Source organism: Giraffa tippelskirchi, chromosome 12 (assembly GCF_054371585.1).
Source record: "Giraffa tippelskirchi isolate mGirTip1 chromosome 12, T2T-mGirTip1v1.2.pri, whole genome shotgun sequence".
NCBI classification, from domain to species: domain Eukaryota; kingdom Metazoa; phylum Chordata; class Mammalia; order Artiodactyla; family Giraffidae; genus Giraffa; species Giraffa tippelskirchi.
In genome coordinates, this window is record NC_137286.1 from 99,769,072 (window position 1) to 99,792,932 (window position 23,861).

At 41.9% G+C, this 23,861-nt stretch overlaps 1 protein-coding gene across 3 annotated transcripts in view; it reads right to left on the minus strand.

Moving 5' to 3' along the window:
* The window catches only part of FRY (FRY microtubule binding protein), a 330,073-nt gene that overhangs the window by 93,919 nt on the left and 212,293 nt on the right, over positions 1-23,861 (minus strand). For all 3 annotated transcript variants that reach the window (XR_014071062.1, XM_081549217.1, XM_081549220.1), the window contains exons 17-23: positions 23,489-23,596; positions 12,598-12,856; positions 10,700-10,882; positions 6,984-7,070; positions 3,453-3,712; positions 2,784-2,973; positions 1,773-1,897 (exon numbers count right to left, since the gene is read on the minus strand). Coding sequence is in view for 2 of the 3 variants with exons in the window: in XM_081549217.1 (XP_081405343.1) it covers positions 1,773-1,897; positions 2,784-2,973; positions 3,453-3,712; positions 6,984-7,070; positions 10,700-10,882; positions 12,598-12,856; positions 23,489-23,596 (1,212 nt within the window). In the remaining variant the exon portion in view is untranslated. The remainder of the gene's footprint in view (positions 1-1,772; positions 1,898-2,783; positions 2,974-3,452; positions 3,713-6,983; positions 7,071-10,699; positions 10,883-12,597; positions 12,857-23,488; positions 23,597-23,861) is intronic.

Consider the following 23,861-nt stretch of genomic DNA (forward strand, 5'->3'; position numbering starts at 1 on the left):
AATTAGAGCAAAAGAAACAGATGCGATGACTATGGTACCACTTTTGGAATCTGTGTTCAGGTGACTGTCTAAAGAGTTCATTTTAAAATGAATTCTTTTTGGTATTTCAGAGATGAATTTCTTTATTTGAGCTAGATGATGCATGCACATTTTGGCAAGTATTTGAATATTAAGGTTCTCATCAAAACCTTTTCTCTTGTGTAGTAAAAGTAAACAAATTTTTTCATATCAATACATGTCTGATATTACATATATATACTTCCATCTGTTCCCATTTTATCAAATTCTCAGCTTTATACCCACTAATCAGCTGTCATCTTTAGAAACTAACTTCTGAACTGCTTTGTCGTAACAGACAGCATTAGGAGGTCTAGCCTGTGGCTAGGTATTTTGTCCATAATCTGTTCCATGTTTGAAAAATCTTGTATTTTCTGGCAGAATATTTTGTACCATTATTAAACACAGGGAAATCCAAGGGAGGTAAAGTCTATGGCATTCTGTCTTGACAAACAGAAATCCTGCATCTGATTTCAGATTCCTCCAATACAGATGCTAGAATTTCTCCATCAAAGAAATGGAAATAACACTAATAGTGTCAGTGTTATTCAACAACACTAATAGTCTCATCTAATAGCAATCCTTTATGAAACATTTACTATGTACATTTTTACATTTAATGCCCTCAATAAATCTGTAAGATTCTATAATTATACCAGTTTCTTTTTAATTAGAGAGATATACTTTATTTTTATTTATTGTAACAATTTTACCAGTGAGGGCACTGAGACATTAATTTTTCTGCATCCATGTGGCTGGTAAATTGCATCATCTTACCTGTTCCTAGGAATACTCAGAGGGTAAGACATGCAAAAGAGCCTTAGGTTCTTTGAGAAAGACATTAGGTAACTGTTTTTACTATCCTCTTGTAGTATTTCTATATGATGCATTGTCAGTCAATAAGTATAGTAAAACACTGGTTAACTGGCACTCAAGTAGTCAGAACTCAGTTACATTTTTAAAGGATAAAATCCGAGTCTATACTGCAACATATTTTTCAGTTGCTTCTAAAATGTCTCATTAATCTTTATTTTTCCAATAAATTTCTCACAGATGCTTGCAGCTTTCCATTTTCTGTGTACATCAAAAACTAAGTTTTTTTTTGTCCTTATAGGCTTTTATTGCCAAATAAAATTATGAGAGGCAGCCTAAACTAACATTTTATGAGGACTCTTTGAAAATGCTTTGACACTGTCTCAGATGAAACGGTTATTGGATTAGAGGAATTCATACAGTGAGACATGATGGTTCTCTTAAGGCAGACACATAATCTTGTAGAAAGACTAGCATGTGTGACATGTCACAGACACCCCTGAAAATATTCTGTCGATGCTCAACCTTTGAGAGTCCGTTGTATGAGTGGCTGATGAGCAGACTCTCACTATTCTGATGTTACGGCCTCTGAACAGTCTAGCTAACTGGGACTGACACTGACTTCATTTAAAGTTTAAAGTTTAAACGCCATTGAAAGTTACCTAAAACAAAGCCTGTGCGTGAGAGAACATCCGAAAGGTAAAACCAGAATTGCAATGACTGAAAGTGAAATTTGAGGCAATCGCAATGTCACACGCATGAAAACCCATGAGGACATAAAGGGAACCGTGCAAAGCCTGCAACCTCGCCAGGCACACGCCAACACGCAAACTCAAACTTGAATTAGAAGCAGGAACTATGAGAGCAGGAGTATATACGAATTCAGAACAAGATTACCGTACCTGAAGACAAGGGAATTTGTCCTTCCAAATCCTAAAACTAAGGACTCTGTGATCTCAATGCCCTCAAGTCTCATCAAAGGCACCAACTGCTTTAACAGAACGCCCACCGACGGGGTGCCTATGGCCTGAAACAAGTTGATGAAAAGTGAAAAAGAGGTAACATGATAATTGAGGCTTCCTTTAACCAAATGATGATTCCATTATAACAGTTTTCAAGTACTGAACCACATCCCAAGAGCACTGCCATCATTTCAGGGAAAAAAAACAAACAAACACATAAATTGAAAAACAACACAATGAATGCAATTTTCACCTGGAACACAAAATCCAAAGAACATTCTAACAGTCTTCTTTAAAAAACAACAAAACTACTGAGCCACAGGGGATCTCAGCATTGAAACATGTACATTACCATACGTAAAAGAGATGACCAGTGCAAGTTCAATGCATGAAGTAGGGCACCCAAAGCTCTGGGACAACCCAGAGGGATAGGGTGGGGAGGGAGGTGGTAGGGGGGTTCAGGATGGGGGGAGGACATATGTATACTTGTGGCCAATTCATGTTGATGTATGACAAAAACCATCACAATATTGTAAAGTAATTACCCTCCAATTAAAATCAATTAATCGAAAAAAACAACTATGTAAATCCACAAAACCATCTTTAAAAAGATAATTTAATCAAGACCCAGTTTAAAGGTGAACACTCGGTGAGGCGTGAGAGAAATGTGGTATGTGGGACACCAACCCTCAGGGCACTGATAAACACAAGTCACTCTACGATTTTCAGCAAGTTTCTTAACTTCCCTTTATTTTCAGTTTCCCAATCGTCAGGGGAGGAATAATAAATTATTCACACAAACACTCAATGGAATTTAGAAATGTGTAGGATGAAAAATCTGATCCCATATACTCCAGATGGCAGGCACAGTGCACTGTGCACTGTGAACTCTAGACAAACAAGCTAAAAAAAAACCTTACAGAATAATTCTTCTGAAGCATGTCATGTCACCTTGTTATCGTAGCTCACTGTACCATCAGGTGTCGTGGCCATTATTTCTGGAGTGGAAGCTCGTAAGTGTCCTGGGCTCATTATACTGGGTTTTGCAACTCCAAAACAAAGAATAAGGTAATTTCTCCACAACGTAACGTAGTTGTCTCCGCTGCCGGCTGTGCTGGTTTTCTTGGCATTAATTGGGCTACTAGAAATATGGAGTTAAAAACAAGAGGGAAAACTAAGTTTTGGATTTTAAAGTATCACTTATTCAACAAAGATGCTGCGAAGGGCCTCAACTGAGTTGAACAATTACCTGTCCAGGACTGCCTGTCTGGACAGGGAATGCCTCTCTTGGTTGGAGAGCTGAATAGAACTTACTACCCTTTCAACCAGTAACAGGCTGAGATTCTATAGTCAGATAATCACACTGATAATTAAGGGAGGAAAAAAACTAGCTCCAGACATGAACTTTTAACCTGTTTTTACTCAACACTAAGAATTCTGTAGTAGGATGTTCAGAAACTCTATGTCTCCTACATTCGCAGTGGGGTTCTTAACCACTAGCGCCACCTGGGAAGCCCTGTTCAGAAGCTAGAGGATTCTATCCCGATCTCTAATACAAAATGTAAAAGGGGAAATTACGGTAAAACAAGCAAAACAGAGGGAAGCATAGGGGCCCCTTACTTCGGGTCCACCAGGGGCATCACAGACTGTAGCCGCGTGAAGGCGTAGGGCCAGGCGTAGCTGAGGGCGGTGGGGCAGTGCTTGGGCAGGTTCTCCTGCCGGAGGAAGCTGAAGAGGCAGAGCACCCAGGGGTCCTTGACAGACTGGGCGAAAATCCAGACATGGGAAGGGCTCTTCACATCGTAATGGCTGTTGACCAGGACGGCATTCCACTCCACCAGCCACTGCAGGTCCACGCTGTGGGTCAAGGGTAAGGTTGCCTGCAGGTGCAAGAAGCAGGCAATGATGCGATGCTGAGCTGCAAGGTCTACATCCTCGCCTTGGCCCGATGCCTCTTCCTCCACAGTGCTCTGCCCGTCTACCCCTGCCATGGGCCCAGCTTGGACTCTGAAACACCCCTTCCACGGCCCTCCCGCCACACCAGACCTGGGCTTGTGGTCATGGTCATTCCTACGTGAGGCTGTGGGTAGCGGAAGTGACATTTCAATGTCACAGAGCCCCACACACTAGTACCCAGGAGCTGACCACTAAATGCTTGTCAAACAAATATACGACATTAGTTAAACTCAACCACAGATGTGCCAATTTACATTTCTGAAAAGTTACTAATCGCTGAGATTTGTGTGTTATTACCTCTGTAATTAGATGTTTGTTTGTTTGTTTTTGCTGCCCCCTGCAGCATGTGGAATCTTAGCTCCTCAATCAGGGGTTGAACCTGTGTGCCCTGTAGTGGAAACTCAAGAGTTCTGACCATTGGACCACAGGTAAGTCCCTGTAATTAGTTTTCTTTTTTTTTTTTTAAGCCATGATTTTGTTTACCTTTCAGTCAGTCAGTCAGTTCAGTTACTCAGTTGTGTCTGACTCGTTGCGACCCCATGAACCACAGCACGCGGTCCATCACCAACTCCCAGAGTTTACCCAAACTCATGTCCACTGAGTCGGTGATGCCATCCAACCATCTCATACTCTCTCGTCCCCTTCTCCTCCTGCTCTCAATCTTTCCCAGCATCAGGGTCTTTTCAAATGAGTCAGCTCTTCGCATCAGGTGGCCAAAGGACTGGAGTTTCAGCTTCAACATCAGTCCTTCCAATGAACACCCAGGACTGATCTCCTTGTAGTCCAAGGGACTCTCAAGAGTCTTTACTTGGACTGAAATACCTTCCCTGTGGCTTAGGGAGATGGCTACATGCAATCCCTTTTACGAAGGGCATTTTACTAATGCTTTTTAGAGGTTAGTTATCCCTACTTATTTTTGTCCTATGATATCAAGCCAGAATACATTCTAAAACCCTTTAAAAGATGCATGCTAAGTGCGTGCAAAGCACTTCAGTCCTGTCTGACTCTGTGCAACCCTGTGGACTGTAACCCACCAGGCCCCTCCTTCTCTTGCCTAGGATTCTCCAGGCAAGAATACTGGAGTGGGTTGTCATTGCCTCCTCCTGGGGATCTTCCCAACCCAGGGATCGAACCGGTATCTCTGATGTCTCCTGCATTGGCAGGCGGGTTCTTTACCACTAGCGCCAAAAAGATACCTGTATCTATATTTAATATCTATACATATAGATATATACTCACATATTGATAACACACAGTTTCATGTATTTCATTTTCTTTTAAGTCCAGACTATCAAACTTGAGGAAAGTTTCAAATAATCTAGCTGTTGAGCCAGGAGATAGAATTGCTGTTACATCTGTCAGGTTCATAAAGTACTCCATTTCACCTGCGGGGTCTCTGAGTTCCCATGGAGCAGAGGGGTAGCCCAGTGGCCTCCATGGTTAATGGGCCAAAGAGGCACAGCTTCAGCTTCAGAGCCCGAGACTTAAGGCTCCAACTCTGGCTCTGCCCAACGCCAGTACCCTGGGAACATCTCTGAACACCCCAGAGTCTCTGTCTGCTTAATTTATGACCTGGAAATGACAGTGCTGACCTCACCTAGTTTTTAAGTAAATGACATGAGATGAGGGATGTCAAACCCTTACACAAAGCAGGCGCTGCTTCCCCCCAAGCCTCTGCTCCCCTTTCTGTGCATCTTCTTACATGCGTCCCTGCTGACCTGGTCACCCCAGCTCAAGATTTAGATTCTGATAAACACAGAACAAAATCACGTGAACAGAATACGATCTGAAGGGAAACAAGATAAGTGTATAAAACAATTACACCTGATGGTCTCATTCAGTGTAAAAGCAACTGAATTTCTAAATGAAGAGGTGGTGGTGGCTGTTGTTTAGTCCCTAAGTCATGTCCGATTGTGTGTGAACCCATGGACTGTAGCCCATCAGGCTCCATGGATTCTCCAGGCAAGAATACTTTAGTGGGTTGCCATTTCCTTCTCCAGGGAATCTTCCCAACCGAGGGATCAAACCCAGGTCTCCTGCACTGCAGGCAGGTTATTTACCACTGAGCCACCAGGGAGGTAGCACTATTCAGTATTACTGTTAAGGCCTGCGTTGCTTGGCTAATAGTTTTAGTAATTCCATTAGTTTTAGTAATTACTGTTAATATTACAACCCCAAGCAAGAAGAGGGCTGCTAAAAATAGGGACCTCTGTTCAATCTCAGTTAGAAAAGCTCACAAGTGCCTTTAGCTTTTATATTTCTTTATAGCTCTTTGTCAAATATGCTTCTCTTCATTTATAATTATTTGCCTGGAATACACAAGGGGCATCAGCAATGTCAGTTCTACAGATCTGCTCTGCCTCGGTTCAGTTATTTAGCTAAAATCAATCCAAGTCTCATTACTGTGCTATACTGATTTTTTTAAATCAAGTAATTAAAATCTGTTTCAATTTCCCTTCTACTTGATCACAAATTAAAAAGTTACCAATATGCTCTTTAAAACAAAGACTGTCCAATAAGAATTAATTTAAAAAAATAAAATAAGACAAAGAATGTATTTGTGTAGCAGCTTATGTCAAGCTCTATTACACTCAGAGTCCAGATATGGTCAAGTTCAGGCCCTAACATACTATGTAACTACGGCCTCATCATTTTTGAGTTTCTATTCAAAAAGGAGAATAGCTGTGAAAGCATCTTGTAAACTGTAAAGCACAACATTAATATAGGCTATATAGAGCTTTAAGTGTAATAAATATAACCAATAATTTTTTAAAGGATCCTGAGCAATTTCTGGTTTCAATTTGCATAATTTTTATCTATCTTCCTCAGACTCAAATTCTGTTTTAAATAATGTTTTTATTTATTTGGCTGTGCCAGGGTTTAGTTGCAGCGTGTGGGATCTAATTCCCCAACCAGGGATCCAACCTGTGCCCCTTGCATTGGGAATGCAGAGTCTTAGCCACTGGACCACGAGGGAAACCTCACAAATCTTCTTTTAAATTTATCTGAAGGGCTCCAGAGCTGGTATCTAAAACACTTAAGTCTTGTTTTCCTAAGTACATCTGTGTCAGTTTATTAACCTGACATAAAACCCCAGAATTCTTCTACATGGTTTTTTCTCCATATCTCTTTTCCAGAGAGGCCCAGAGCTTATACTTAAGGATTATCAGCAAGCAGGATCAAATGTGTACTTACTGAATCCGAAACTGCTACATGAATAAAACTTTCGAGGATGGAAGAACTTAGCTGATCCATGACATCAATCATAGGTCTGTCATCATCCTGTACAGAAGGGAGGTGATTACTCTCCGTGGGAAAATGAGCCCTTCCACCCTCCCCACCGCCTTTGTCCAGCACAAGAAGCAGAACAGCTTGCAAGGCAGTGATAAGGGTTTTCTCACAGTAAAGTGAGTGCCGAGGTGTGAAAGGTAGTGGGTAAAATTCCCTGTGGTTCTGAGTTTAGTCTTACAAGTTTCAGTGGAAGAAAATTAGAACTCCAATTTGAGCTTGTACTGAAAAGACACTTCAATTTCAAAAACTCATGTACATACTTATTGAGACTGGAATCTAAACCTCAGGATCACACCTTATTTGTTAAAGTGTTCAGGTTGTCATTAATTTTAAGGAATGCAAAAGCCACAAGAGTATGCTTTGCCAGACCATGATAAGGTTACATACTTAAGTCACTGATCTGCTAAAATAACATTAACTGTTGATTGTGACTGAATTTCAGTCCCAAAGAAAGTGCACTGGAGACTGACCGCACCCTCTCTGTGGTCCCTATGTTGGGCACAGCTATTTGGTAAAAGAGGCAAATTGGAAAAAAAAGCACAAGAGAAAACATCTTACAGGAAATTCTTCTACATGAATAGTGTGTATACACATGAACATGTGTATATTTGCCATTCTTTAATATAGAGAGGCTCAGAAATATGAAATCATTTACTTAGAACCCTTATAGGAAAGCTTCGGAATGTCCTTACTTGGAATGTCCTCATTCATACTCACATATGAATGAGAATGATTTCAAAAAAGTTGTGGCTGGAAAAAAAAAAACAACCAAGCTTACGGATACAGAGAACAGATTAATTGGTCCCCAGGGGCTGGGGAAGGGGTGGCAAAATGGGAAAAGGAATAAAAAAGGTATAAACTTCTGGCTCTAAAATCAGTAAGTCACACAGATGTATACAGCATGGCAACTAGAGTTAACAATCAGTTCAGTTCAGTTCAGTTCAGTCGCTCAGTCGTGTCCGACTCTTTGCGACCCCATGAATTGCAGCACGCTAGGCCTCTCTGTCCATCACCAACTCCCGGAGTCTACCCAAACCCATGGCCATTGAGTTGGTGATGCCACCCAACCATCTCATCCTCTGTCGTCCCCTTCTCCTCCCGCCCCCAATCCTACCCAGCATTAGGGTCTTTTCCAATGAGTCAACCCTTCGCATGAGGTGGCCAAAGTACTGGAGTTTCAGCTTCAACATCAGACCTTCCAATGAACACCCAGGATTGATCTCTTTTAGGATGGATTGATTGGATCTCCTTGCAGTCCAAGGGACTCTCAAGAGTCTTCTCCAACACCACAGTTCAAAAGCATCAATTCTGCGGCGCTCAGCTTTCTTCACCGTCCAACTCTCACATCCATACATGACCACTGGAAAAACCATAGCCTTGACTAGACGGACTTTTGTTGGCAAAGTAATGTCTCTGCTTTTAAATATGCTATCTAAGTTGGCCATAACCTTCCTTCCAAGGAGTAAGCGTCTTTTAATTTCATGGCTGCAGTCACCATCAGCAGTGATTCTGGAGCCACAAAAAATAAAGTCTGACACTGTTTCCACTGTTTCCCCATCTATTTCCCATGAAGTGATGGGACAAGATGCCATGATCTTAGTTTTCTGAACGTTGAGCCTTAAGCCAACTTTTTCACTCTCCTCTTTCACCTTCATCAAGAGGCTCTTTAGTTCTTCTTCACTTTCTGCCATAAGGGTGGTGTCATCCACATATCTGAGGTTATTGATATTTCTCCCGGCAATCTTGATTCCAGCTTGTGTTTCTTCCAGCCAAGAGTTTCTCATGATGTACTCTGCATATAAGTTAAATAAGCAGGGTGACAATATACAGCCTTGACGTACTCCTTTGCCTATTTGGAACCAGTCTGTTGTTCCATGTCCAGTTCTAGCTGTTTCTTCCTGACCTGCATACAGGTTTCTCAAGAGACAGGTCAGATGGTCTGATATTCCCATCTCTTTCAGAATTTTCCACAGTTTATTGTGATCCACACAGTCAAAGGCTTTGGCACAGTCAATAAAGCAGAAATAGATGTTTTTCTGGAACTCTCTTGCTTTTTCGATGATCCAGCGGATATTGGCAATTTGATCTCTGGTTCCTCTGCCTTTTCTAAAACCAGCTTGAACATCTGGAAGTTCACGGTTCACGTATTGCTGAAGCCTGGCTTGGAGAATTTTGAGCATTACTTTACTAGCATGTGAGATGAGTGCAATTGTGCGGTAGTTTGAGCATTCTTTGGCATTGCCTTTCCTTGATATCGCAAATTTAAAAGTTGCTAAGAGAGTAGATCTGAAAAGTTACCATAAGAAAAAAAAGATCCTATAGCCATGAGTGGTGAGGGATGTTAATTACTTGTTGTGGTGAACGTTTCACAATATAAACAACTATGGAATGCTGTACACTTGAAACAAATAATGTTATATGTTGCTTGTATCTCAATAAAAAAATTTACACCAAAAAGACCAGCTCTGGCTGGTTAAAGAAAGTACCATATGAGAAGCACACTTAACACAGCTTGCTGAAGTGGCAAAGAACCTGGGCTTTAGAGGCATATATAAATATGGTTTTCAATTCTAGCTCTGCCACATCCTAGCTGTTGATTTTAGGTGTGGCATTTAACCTCCCTTTTAAACCTTACTCTAAGAATCTGGGCAATGGGTACAAAAACAGTATTGATTCTCAGATTCTTGTGAGGTTATACCTGAGGTTATTCTCAGGTAATTATTAGCCTCACAATAATAATTATCATTATTACTATAGAGACTTAACGAAGGTTTATCAAAATACACCATGTCTTAAGATATCCGTTCACTAGATTCCAGAGATGTCCTAAAACACATCAGAAAGCTTGCTGTAGAAATGTGAACAGGAAGGACTAGGATACATTTGAAGATATTTTGTAAAGACAATGATCATTTTGAGGATCATAAAACTAAGATTAGTGATTGAAAACAAGAAAATGGAAAGTAGCATTTTTCTAAATAAGCATGTGAAGTATGTCCTTCTTTCATCAACCTATGGATAGTGTTTGGCCACCTGTGCCGACAGGCAATGAACCTTAACTTTAGCCCTTAACCTAAACCAGGGCATACAGCACTTGACCAATGCAGAAGAATAGCTGGAGAAAACCATGGTTATTAATCAGTTCATTTGTCTTGTCTCAAGAGGACATGTTTTCTTGTGATGCCATTTTTGTACCACTATTGAGATTAAACAACTTTCAGTAAGCTAGAATGTTTGATACTTTGCTCATTCTAAATGGAATGCATTGTTTTCTCAAGTTCATTCTCTACTATAAATGTAATAACAACTTCTTCATTCTATATACACTGAACATTATGAAAGAAAATGTTCTGTTACTTAATCATAAGATTCACTTCTTCCCAAAGTACCATCACGTAGAAAATCAGGAATGGTCTATTCTACTGCCCACAGAATATATAACTTAGTTCCTGCAGATCAAGAGTACGATTTCACAATTAAAAACCCACCCTCTTTCAAAAATTATTTGTTGACATCATGTGACATGAAAGTACATAAAACAGTAATGCATTCTTTACAGTTTTTAAACTTTGAAACTGTTGAAAGATATGAACTGGAAAATTCAGAAAAACAATCCATACCTCGGGCTGACCCAGAGCGACAAATAAAGCTCGAATTTCCTTGAGTATTAAAACAGACAGTTTGCGTGTGGCCACCTGGAAACTGCAGAGTAAAACCAGGGCAAAGCCTTCCACGGCGTGGAGTACACTGCAGTGGGGGCCTCGCTCCGACTGGGTTCGGTGGCTGGAGCCATTGGCAATTAGCTGTCGTGCAATGAAAAAAAAAATTGTGTTCAGAAAAACAACAGTGGAAGAAGTCGCCACTCTTCTATGGACATCTGGCACATTGACCTTGTAATACTAATATAAATTACACTGGCTTAGAACCAGACATGTCTATGAATTCATTATTATTCATGAAATATCACAGATCCCTTTTTGTTTTCAGACCACTTACTACTTTGGAATACCATCAACCCTCTGGTAGTTCTAAAAAGGAATACCTTTTCAAAGACTATTAGTAAGAATAAAAACCGCTTCCATCCACACCATTTGAGATGACCCTATATATTTAAAGTGACCTAATTTGGTTTTACTTAAACTCTCTATAGCGAATTCTCTATTTTAGTTACCATTACATTCAAGTTTCAAAAGCTGACTTTCTCGTCAGATTTGGTGACCTGTTTTCATGTTAGTTTGTAATCTGGGTTTCACACGTTAATGAGAAGGGTTCTGAAAGTTCCCAAACCAAGCGAGTCTAAACCAAGAGCAAGCAGACAACAGGGCAGATTCCGCCTTCATTCCAAGCTTCCTTTTATAAGCATATGTAACCCTTGTTTTCCTCTCTGTCATCTTTTGGCGAGTGTAGGACACAAGGAAGGAGAAATGCCCTGAACCTCCTCTCTGAGGTCAGCCCATCTGGGATCTAAATATTCTCGTACTTCCTGAGCCTTGACATTCCTCAGACCCTCAGTTAAGCTCTCTGCAGCCAGACAGTTCCCCTATGGGCTCATTGCCAATGCCGAGTCATGCCACCTGGGTTCTCCTCTGATTACACTCTCCCTCAGTGTAAATGAGGAATGCTCTTCAAAATGTTATCATTATTTTTTACCATTCAGGTTCGAGGCATGAAAGAATAAAGAAACCACAAGACTACTTTCTTCTCTGGATAGTGGAGAAAGAAACTAATTTGTGCCTGACTAGGGATAAAAGAAACTGGTGGGCAGCTAACTTTTATATATCCACATCCACATCTAACCCTATATCCATAGTCATATCTATACCCATATCTGCTCTAGATTCATATCCACATCAACCTCTATAATGCACATCCAACTCCATATTTATACTCATATTCATATGCCTTAGACTCATACCCATATCTGCTCTAGATTAATATCCATATCTGCTCTAGATTCATATCTATATCTACCTCTATAATCTACTCCACCTCTATATTCATATATCTATATTCATATGCCTTAGACTCATACCAATATCTATATCCATACCTACTCTAGATTCATATCCATATCTAGACCCATACGCACATTCATATCTAGTTCTAAATCCTAATTCATACCCACATTCAGCTCTAGATCTGTATGCATATCTAGATACATATCCATACCTAGATCCATCTCCACATCTATATCTATTCACATTCACCTCTATTATCTCTTCCCTATGGTCATGTGCTCTTACAAACAGATTTTGAAACCTAATTCTCTGAAAGAAAACAGTTTCTACTTTCTAAACGCCTTGTTAACAAATCTAACCTGGTGTGACATAATCATGTCCTGAGTTTCTTGGTCACAGTTTAAGCAGCTGAAAAAACTCAGGGTCACCCCTTGGAAGAAAGTCCCTAGGTAGCTAAAAATAAGAACCCAGAAGGTTCTCTGGGCTGCCACTTATATATATATATATATATTCTTACTCTGTAAAAGACCATCAAATAATGGGAAGAGGGTGAAAATTACCTCTGCATTTCTGATTTTGTTGGCCTGTTCATAGACTTTTCCTTGCGTTTGTATGACCAGTTTCCACTGGGTGAGCAGCTGGAGCAGGAGCTTGAGGGACGAATCAAGGAGTGTGTGATGCATGTCATTTACTTCCCGAAGCAGGAAGTTGGTGAAGCCAAATAGGACATCTTCCCTCCAGTCTGAGAAATCAACAAGCAAACCCTGAAGAGAATTTTGGGCAATATGTCGCAGTTCATCATCCATATGAATAGAGAGCCTGTAAGATGAATAAAGACAATGACGTCACTTACTAGTTTTTCTTCTATAGCGATAAAGGAACACATGTAGGGCTCTGCTTTTATCTGTGTCTATCTGTGTCTGAAAATGGGTTACCTTAACTTATATGCAGAGTACATCATGAGAAACACTGGGCTGGAGGAAGCACAAGCTAGAATCAAGATTGCCAGGAGAAATATCAATAACCTCAGATATGCAGATGACACCACCCTTATGGCAGAAAGTGAAGAAGAACTAAAAGGCCTCTTGATGAAAGTGAAAGAGGAGAGTGAAAAAGTTGGCTTAAAGCTCAACATTCAGAAAACTAAGATCATGGCATCTGGTCCCATCACTTCATGGCAAACAGATGGGGAAACAGTGAAAACAGTGGCTGACTTTATTTTTCTGGGCTTCAAAATCACTGCAGATGGTCATTGCAGCCATGAAATTAAAAGACGCTTACTCCTTGGCAGGAAAATTATGAACAACCTAGACAGCATATTAAAAAGCAGAGACATTACTTTGTCAACAAAGGTCCGCCTAGTCAAAGCTATGGTTTTTCCAGCGGTCATGTATGGATTTGAGAGTTAGACTATAAAGAAAGCTGAGCACAGAAGAATTGATGCTTTTGAACTGTGGTGTTGGAGAAGACTCTTGAGAGTCCCTTGGACTGCAAGGAGATCCAACCAGTCCATCCTAAAGGAAATCAGTCCTGAATATTCACTGGAAGGACTGATGCTGGAGCTGAAACTCCAATACTTTGGCCACCTGATGCAAAGAGCTGACTCACTGGAAAAGACCCTGATGCTGGGAAAGATTGAGGGCAGGAGGAGAAGGGGATGACAGAAGATGAGATGGTTGGATGGCATCACCAACTTAATGGACATCGGTTTGGGTGGACTCTGGGAGTTGGTGATGGACAAGCAGGCCTGGCGTGCTGTGGTTCATGGGGTTGCAAAGAGTCGGACACGACTGAGCAATTGAACTGAACACCTAATAGTATGACAGTTTTCAGTCAGCTCCTCTAATGTTAACATCTTATGTAACCATGGCAGTTGATTAGAACTAAGATGTTAACATTGGTTTGATGCTATTAACTAAAATACAGATTTTATTCAGATTTCACCAGTTTTCCATTAATGTCCTTCCTGTTTCAGAATGCAATCCAAGGTCCCATGTTGCATTTAGCTGTACATACTTTTTAATACATTACTGACTATAAAATAAGCTATAATAGTATCAAAGCTTACCACTCTTCAAGATGGTACTGGAGAAACTAAGGGACTCATCCAGAAGTTGAGTGAAAATGAACAGTTAAAAGTTAGGTCAGTTATCCTCAACTGGTTTTGCCTCCACCAAAGGATTTTTGGCAATGACTAGAGACACTGTGCTTCCATGGTGGCTCAGAGGGTAAAGCGTCTACCTGCAATGGGGAGACCCGGGTTCGATCCCTGGGTTGGGAAGATCCCCTGGAGAATAAAATGGCAACCCACTGCAGTATTCTTGCCTGGAGAATCCCATGGACGGAGGAGCCTGGTAGGCTACAGTCCATGGGGTCGCAAAGAGTCGGACACGACTGAGCGACTTCACTTTCACTTTCAGAGACATTACTGGTTGTCACAACTTGGGAGGGTGCTTCTGGTATCTGTGTAGAGGTAGAAGCCAAGGATGCTGCTAAACATTCTGCGATGCACAGGACAATGCCTATGACAAAGAATTATCTGGCCTAAAATGCTGATAGTCAACAGCTTATTCTATGATTAATATTCCATGTTATGGCTATATCATTGTTTAATATTCACCCTGAATGGCATAAGGATAGTTTCTGTGTTTTGATTATAAGAAATAAAGCTTCTATCAACATTCATGTAAAATAAAATGCTGATAATGCCAAAGCTGAGAAATCTTGAGTTTGTCAACTGAAGAATAACAGTGTATTTGTGATTTAAGCTAGAACACAATAATATTAAATCTCAACATTGGTATGCAGCATTAGAGCTAACGTCATTCTTTATAGATTTACTCATTCACTTATTTAATATACACACATTTTTGAGGCCCTCCTAAGATTCAGCCCTTAGATTGGCTGTGTTTACTGGGTAGAGTGTTAGCTGGAGTGAGGCGTGAGACAGGCCTGGAGAGGGAGGAGGGGCGGTTTGGCAGAGGGTCTGTGGGCCACCCAAGGAGGTGACGTAGCACTAGAGGTTAAGCGTGTGCACTCTGGACTCAGAACACCTGACCACTGTCTTGCCTCTGTCACGCACAGCTATGTGACCACATGCTAGCTGCTGAACCTCTCAGCCTCTGAGCCTCAATTGGAAGATTGGGATAACAGCTGTGCTTGTATCTCATAAACCTGCTGTGAGCTTCTCTAAGATGATCCACGCACAGTGTTGGGCACCACACCAAGCATGGAGGACATGTGAGCCCCTGGTACATGTGAGCTATTATTACTGGAAGAAAATGAACTGATTCTGACAGTTACAGGGGGAAGTAACAGGATGAGGCTCACATCTGAGGAAAAAAAGTTAGGCAGGAATACGGAAGGTGCCTTGAAGAAGTCACAAGACTGAGAGCAGAGACCATCTGGGAGGTCATTACAGTGACTCGGGCACCAAGTGGTGGGGGCCCGACCCAAGGAAGAGAAGACGCGAGGAAGGGAGAGACGGTGAGTGAAGATACCGAGGACGCAGAATTTCCAGGGCTCAGCAGCCTGGAAGTGTTTAGCGTCAAGAAGAAGGTGGCCGAGTCAACAGGGGCCCCCATTAAATAGAACATAATATCCTCAACCAATAGAAAAAGAAATTGTGAACCAGAGTGGTTAAGCAACTTTCTCAAAGTCCGGGATTCCCGCTCAGGACTTCTCATCTTTAATCCAAAGTTTTCTCCACAAAACAGGTCTGGAACACTTACATATTTTGAATAAACAGTATTTCAAAAACTTGATATGGAATATCCTTATTCTCTAGAGCAGGGGTTCCCAACCTCCAGGATCTAATGCCTAATGATCTGAGGTGGTGCTGATGTAATAATAATAGAAATAAAGTGCACAATACATGTAATGAGCTTGATTCATCCTGAAACCACCCCCCTGCCCATCGCACCGTCTGTGGAAAAATTGTCTTCCATGAAACTGATCCCAGGTGCCAAAAAAGTTGGGGACTACCGCTTTAGAGCATGAAGTACACTAATTGGTCCAAATTTGACTGGATAACCAGGCAAAAGCTGGAAAGATGTATTTTCTGTTCTAAAAGCAAGTCAAGTTCTACAAAGATGCTGAGAAGGAAAAGCTAATTCTTCAGGGCAGACTTGCTATTAAGTCTGCAATTATCAAGCAGATCACAGTTGCTAAAAGAACACACAGAGGTCTTAAACCTGGGGCTTCTAATTAAGGACTCAGGAAGGACATTACAAACTTCCTTTGTATTTCACTCCATTTCTGTTATGGAAACCACCCAGTTTGTGCTATTTTATTATATATAAGAAATTAGGCAAGCACATATCTTTAAAGTCAAGATAAAAGCCATGGCACGGTCCATTCAGATGAAGCTTTTAAGAAGTTCCAGTACTTTCCGATTTCCAACGAGACTCACTCTACTCTTCATCTCATTTTGTCATCATTCACAATTTTCAATCTGAAATCTTTCTTCACTTTAAACTGACAGTGTGGGATCATTTTAAGGACTCTGAGAGCCTGAAGTTGGTGCAGTCCTTGCTATTTTTGGTGACCACTGCTCTTGAAATAATGGCATTCACATGCTTGACTGGTGAAAACACTCAAAAACATTCCTGGAGTATGAAGAGACAGGACCAGGGAGGCGAGAGAGCTTTGGGAATAAAAGGCCCAGTTGCTAACAGAAGTGGAATGTTTGTGGAAGAAAAAGGTCCAGTGTCACAGAACTGAGATGGGGTGAAAATAATGTATCAAGGCAAGACTGAGTGGCAGCAGGTGAGAGAGAAGAGGAAGAAGCTGCGAGAAGGGTTGGGGTCCCCCCTACCCCTGCACCGTTCCTTGGAGAGTCTGAGTACGGAGCTGCGTAATCCCATACAACTGCTGCTTCTTCCACCCAGAACTTTCTCATTTTCACTTGTGTTAGATTTTTAACCAGATAATCACAGCATCCTCTTGTGAAGCACATGGGATTGAACATTATAAAAGAGAAAGCGGGAAAAAGATTTTAGCTAACTAAAAAGGAAACGAAGACTCAGAGGTAAACGAGAAAGATGCTCAGCCATCCTGAGGATGCAGGAAGTGCCAGAAGGCGGTGTGGTGCTAGCCGACCTACTCGCAGCCTCCTGGTCCAGCGAGTGAGGAGCGGCTGAGGAGAGGGCGCCCCAAACCCCAGCAGGGCCATCCCACTGAGAAACTGGAAAAGGACGGGTTCCTGCCTATAACATAAACACCTGTGATTACAATAAATGACAGTCCTGTGAGAATCTGGAGGCTGCAACTGAGAGAGAAGGGAGACATTTACAGAAGGCAACTCAGGAAGTCTGACCAGCTCGGGGGACCTGAGGGAACATTTCTAAGCTGATCTGGTTTCCAGGAGCTGAAAATGGGGTCACAGGTATATGGTTACAGACAAGATCACCGACAGGGCTTGAAAGGACTCCACCATGACACAGGAGTCAAGCACACCCAAAAACCCGCTACTGCCAACATCAACTGCATGTGCCATCCCCTCGTCCCCCTCTCCACTGGCGGCTGGCACGGGGTGCAGGGACCAGAGTGGTCTGATTCAACAGGTGGTGACAGCCAATGGTCCCGAGGCCCTGCTTGGAGTGATCCAGGTCAGGGGCGTAGTGTGAGCACTGGGGCACTTACGCTGAGTAAGGATGTGGGTAAAGTGGGGACAACCCAGAGCCTAAGCAAGGCCACTTTCCGCATTGGTCAGACCAAACCACTGAACCAAAAATACTTCTGTAAAGGTGAGCTCCACTTCAGGTGGAGTCAGCTCAGTTGCTTTGAAGAGTTCTGTTGCAGGACGTGCTTTGGGAGTGATTGCAAATTCACAAACTACACCCAGAAGAAAAGCTCCATTAGGAGGGACAGCCTCCTCTCAACTCTGGCAGGACCGACCAAAGGTTATCAGGCATGTGAGGGACCTGCTGGCCCACAACATCACCAAGGGCAGAAGGGGAAGAAATGGTTGTGAAGGGAAAGCCCAGAGGGAGACAAGGGTTTCCAAGAGGAGCGACGCGTGCTGACAAGTGGACTGTTAACCTCTGCAATGTTCACCAGAAGCGGTGGAAATTTCCTCTCTAAGGGGTTAAGAGAATGAGCTTCCACTATTTACAGGGCTTTGAACTACATCTCAATTAAAATGCAGAAATAAGATGAAGTGGTCTAACAAGGACCTACTGTGTAGCACTGGGAACTCTGCTCAATGTTATGTGGCAGCCTGTATGGGAGGGGAGCTCGAGGGAGAATGGAGACATGTATTATTCAATACATGTAATGTGTGGCTGAGTCTCTTCGCTGTTCACCTGAAACTGTCACAAACATTGTCTGTTTATTGGCCATATTGTTTAGTTGCCAAGCCATGTCCGACTCTTTGCGATCCCATAGACTGCAGCCCGCCAGGCTCCTCTGTCCATGCGATTTCCCAGGCAAGAATACCAGAGTGGGTTGCCATTTCCTTCTCCTGGGTGTTCACTGGAAGGACTGATGTTGAAGCTGAAACTCCAATCCTTTGGCCACTTGATGCAAAGAGCTAACTCATTTGAAAAGACCCTGATGCTGAGAAAGATTGAGGGCAGGAGGAGAAGGGGATGACAGAGGATGAGATGATTGGATGCCATCACTGACTCAATGGACACGGGTTTGGGTGGAGTCTGAGAGTTGGTGATGGACAGGGAGGCCTGGCGTGCTGTGGTTCATGGGGTCGCAAAGAGTCAGACATGACTGAGTGACTGAACTGAACTGAATTGGCTATACTGCGGTACAAAATAAAAAGTTAAAAAATAGTAAGATAAAATTATAAAGTAAAAAAAAATGATTAAGTGGTTTATTGAGGTAGTATGTGATTCAGTCTATAGTTCTCACCTGGCTACTCAAAACAGCCACCCTCTGCTACATACACACAGGCTAAAGAACCAACGATGAATGGTAAATTATAAGTATTTTCCAGATACCACCAAAGGTTGTGGAACTGTGAATGCATGACCTGAAAGTTCTACCAACTGAAAAGAAACACTACATAAAATGTGTTTGTCACTATCTCATTTACTTAAATCTTTATCATGAAGATCATAAAATGAAAAAAAAAAAAGAAAACCTAAGGCAAAGAAGTGATGTAACTTACTCCAAAGCTTTTAGCCCCTGCAGCATAGCATCTAGGAAATGGTAGGGACACAGTGAACTGTATCTGTGTGACAAGAGCATTTGGGCTTCACCACTGAACAATAATTATAGCAGCACATACTGCTTGAAAATAGTGTACAGCTTATAAAAATGTCTTAATACACATAGGCTCATTTGATCCTAACAATCTTGAGGCAGTTAATACATAAATATATTAACTTGTTAATAAATGTGTATATATGTGTAAAAAAAAATGTTTGTCATTTTGCATAAAACCAATGACATCTGTCACTTCCATTCCACTTCAGTAAAACTCTATAAATTTGAGCAACCGACTTTTACTCTTCTGAAATTCAAGCTCCTTGTCTGAAAATAGGAGTGAATGTGTGCCCACTTTCCTAACATCATGTATATGCAACTGCACTGTACATTGTGGCATAGTATGTTTTTCAGATTCAAAGATGCCTAAAAATAATAACTAACATTTGCTCAGAGCTTACTGTGTTCTAGCCCTGATGTTAAGTGATTTGTATGCATTGTTTAATTCTCACAAGCCTATTTCATATTTTTGAAAGGAGGGTAAATATGGAATAGCAAACCCTGAATGCAACTAGAGTGCTACAGGAAGTGATGAAGGAGCCTGTGGACTGCTGGGTGGACAGGTCCTTGTTGTTGTCAAGGGCAGAGCGGGAAACATTTGGGAGGTGAAAAAGAAAAAAGATGGCAACTGCCAAGGAGAAGAGTAAGCTCCCCCTTCTTTGCTTGTGGCTCAGACAGTAAAGAATCCACCTGCAATGCAGGAGACCCAAGTTTGATCCCTAGGTTGGGAAGATTCCCTGGAGAAAGGAAAGGCTACCCATTCCAGTATTCTGGCCTGGAGAATTTCATGGACAGAGGAGCCTGGTGGGCTACAGTCCATGGAGTTGCAAAGAGTTGGACACGACTGAGCAACTAACACTTTCACTTTTCACTTTGACTTGAACTGCTGGGAAGGGAGCCTCTGGAGGACAAATCCTTGAAACTCCTGTTCACTAAAAACTGACACATGCCATCTACCTCTACAAAGATTAAATTATGAGCCATTGCAGCTGCTGACCTTCAACGCCTTCTGAAAGGAGTTCAGGATGGAGATCAGGAATGAGGCACACTGTGCTCTGGGAAAAACTGGCAGAGCAGGCCTTCAAATAATAAGATATTTTCAGGAGAAGATTTTACAAGCCTAATTCTTATATCTACTCATATCGAGAAAAGCATGAAAATCCATCATGGTGACATGTGCTCCTCATGAATAGCAGTTGCCTTCAGGAGACTAACAGAAACCTTCTGCAAAAGATATATGCTCGATTTCACATATTTCCCCTTCACCTAAATCACATATGTACTTGACCTTCCCCCAACCTCTTTGGAGCAGTTTCTCAGAGCTGTCTGAAATGCTGTCTCCCTGGCTACAGCCCTTACTTTGCCCCTAATAAAACCTAACACAACTTTCACACCATATCAGTATATATATTTTTTCAGTCGACACTCATTCAGGGAACTGAGCTGTGAGGGGCAGCAGAGCCTGCACGAACGTTGGTCTTATTTTGCCGATTATGAAGCAAACCAAGTTCTTCTCCGGTAAAAATGTACCATGGATGTGACCACGAGGCTGTCTGAAATAAAAAAGGCTCACACCTCTCTGACGAGACCGTGTCAGAAGTCAACTGAATCCAAATGTGACTGGACTGTAGGCGAATAAAGTGAGTGAAGGCTTGGAACCCATATTTACTGCTCTTCAGCTCCTTTACTTCTGTCTTGTGACCTGCTTGAGAGCTGAAGAGGATCATTTTCTCATAGGTTAATGGACCCAGTGTGAGGGCCAGCTCTCTGAGTTATCCTTCCCCTGAGAGAACAGCCTCCAGCTTCTTTTGAAGCTTATAAAAAAGGCTTCTTCACAGGCTTCCCATATAAGTCCAGTCATCTTCTCAACTTCGCCCTGAGACTTGAACTCTCAAGAATATTTATTTGTTCTTTCCCCTCATAAAAACAGGACCCGTTGCTTTGGGCTTTGTAAGAATGTACACAATAATAAACACTATACACTATAAATAGCATTGCCATTCCAACCACGTCTGACAGAATTCCCTCCTGACATGCCAGGCACGGAGGGTCTGCAGACCCAAGGGTCATTGAACGGCTATCAAGGTGATTCCAGAGGTAAGAGTCTCCCACTCAGATTTACAGTGAAAGAGCACTAGAGATGTTACCAAAAGGCTGCACAACATTTAAAAACTTAGCATTTCAAAGGGCTTAGTTACATAATCATCACCAATTAGAGAGTGACTGAAATAAGTGAACTTTGCTTCTACTTCAGTTTAACTGATAACTGTCTTTTCCCTGTTGACATTTTCTTTCAGATTAACCAAGCGCCGCCAGGTCTTCTGTCTTTCAGTCCTCTCAACATGCTTGTGAGGAAAGACAGGCTGAGGGGTTAAATACTTTGTCTAGATCACTTGGCTAATCAAATGGCAAAGCAGAGAAGCAAAAATTCAAGATTTCCCAAGGGAATCAGTATTGTTCCCATTTTGGGGCACCTCCCCCACAACTTTCAAGATGCTGGCCCTTCATTCTCTTGCCTGGAAAATTCCAGGGACAGAGGAGCCTGGTGGACTACAGTCCACGGGGTCAGAAAGAGTCAGACACAGGTTCAGTTGAACCTCAGTGGCCACGGAGAGCGGTCTTTGGTCCCCTGATTCCACACTGCCCCTGAAGCCCTCTCACTCAGCGCCTTTCCTCTGTGGAAATATTAACACTGGTCTTCTGGTCATACCACCCTCCCCGCTGCTGTCTATGGCAAATGGACAGGCTGCGCCTCTACATTTTGGGGTGACTTTGGCACTTGTCTCACAGCTTTTCTTTACTGTCAGTCTTTGCCATCACTCTGGGAGACTCCGTACTAGCCTGGATGGTCCTTTACAGTATCTTGGTCTCTTTCTTCCTTGGCTCTTCCCACCTCCAAATCACCATGTTTATTATTCATTGGGAATCCACCCTCTGTGCTAGGTGCTTAGCTGCTCAGTCATGTTTGACTCTTTGCAACCCCATGGACTACAGCCCACCAGGCTCCTCTGTCCACAGGATTTCCCAGGCAAGAATACTGGAGTGGGTTGCCATTCCCTCGTCCAGGGGTTCTTCCCAACCCAGGGATTGAACCTGGGTCTCCCACACTGTAGGCGGATTGTTTACCATCTGAGCCACCAGGGAAGCCCTGTGGATAAATAAGGTTATGCATGATACATCTTTAATCCAATCAGCATCAATATCTCTTATCCTTCTCTGGGCTTTCCACCATTATCAGATTAACCAGCTGGAAATGACACTTTCTTTTATCAGGTTATTCTCCACAAGTCCAAACACCTCAGCTAGTAGTAAAGATTAGCTGAAAATATGCCTCTCCAGTCTTATTTCTGTTTCTTTTTATCATGGGGTTTCCAAACTCCGTTTTCTTCTCTTTTTCAAATCATGATGACGTTTGTTCTTCCTTCTTCCACCCTCTCCACAAACCCCATTTCTAATGATTTTGTCTTTCAAATGTATTCAGGTTATAAGTCACTTATGATTTTTAAATTCAAGACATGCATAACTGTCAACCACAACTTCAGATCAACATGAGAAAAATCAAGCTTACTTAACTACAATAATATCATTTCATTCAAAGCAAATTAACTTGAGGTTCAAGCTGGACTATGCATTCTTATGAAGGATGGTGGGGGATAAATGTATGGATTTTGGAAGCTTTCTGAAGTACAAGACTTAGTTTGGGATCCCTGTTTCTTGGCCCTCCAGGGGTGTGGGTCTCACATTGAGAATCAGATCCTGAATGAACTTTTTCCTGGACAGACCCATCTCATGTCCTGGTCCCGCCTCTGTCCTTGTCCTCACGTCACTCCTTCTACATTTCTGATTCTGTCTTTCCTTCAAGGGCAGCTCAAGTTCCACCATCGCCCAGGAGTCACCTGCTGACATCTCTAGATCACGGTAATCCTCCCACCCTCTGATTTCAGGTATCACATATTTTGTGTGCCATTAATTTGCAGAAGTTCAGGCTTTAGATTACTACTTACCTTATGTGCTTATGTCTTTGCTTCTATATTGAATTTTAAACCTCTTGAGCATGGGAGTTAAAAAAAAAAACCCGAAACCAAAAACATTTCTTTACTCTTCCTGGGCGTGCTAGACAGTACTGAGAATTAATAAATGTCCATTTTTTAATCATCATTCTTTTAGGAATCATGACAAAGGACTAAAATAGATTTTGGTCAAATAATGCCCACCACAGTCCTCACCTACCTTGCCAGCAGGTCAATAAGTTCAAGTTTTGACATCCCATCAGGAAGCAGTCGAGGAATAGCAGCAACACAGGTCCTGAAAAGATCTATTTTTGGCTTTCTCTCACCCCTGGGATGTGAAGACAAAGTTTAAACATAAGTCAAAGGTTGTGAAAACATTTTTAAAAATTGGTCAAATATGTAAACAAAGACTAGAATCAAGGCCTTCTGAATCACCCCTTGGTGTCTGCTCCATATTATTTTTTAAAAACAAAACTATTTTAGTGCTCTTTTAAGCTTTAATAGCCTCAAAAGTATAAATGATAGAAACTCACAAAAGCTATTCTTTGATAGTTTAATTTTAAAAATCCCTTTTATACTTATTTAGTTTGTGA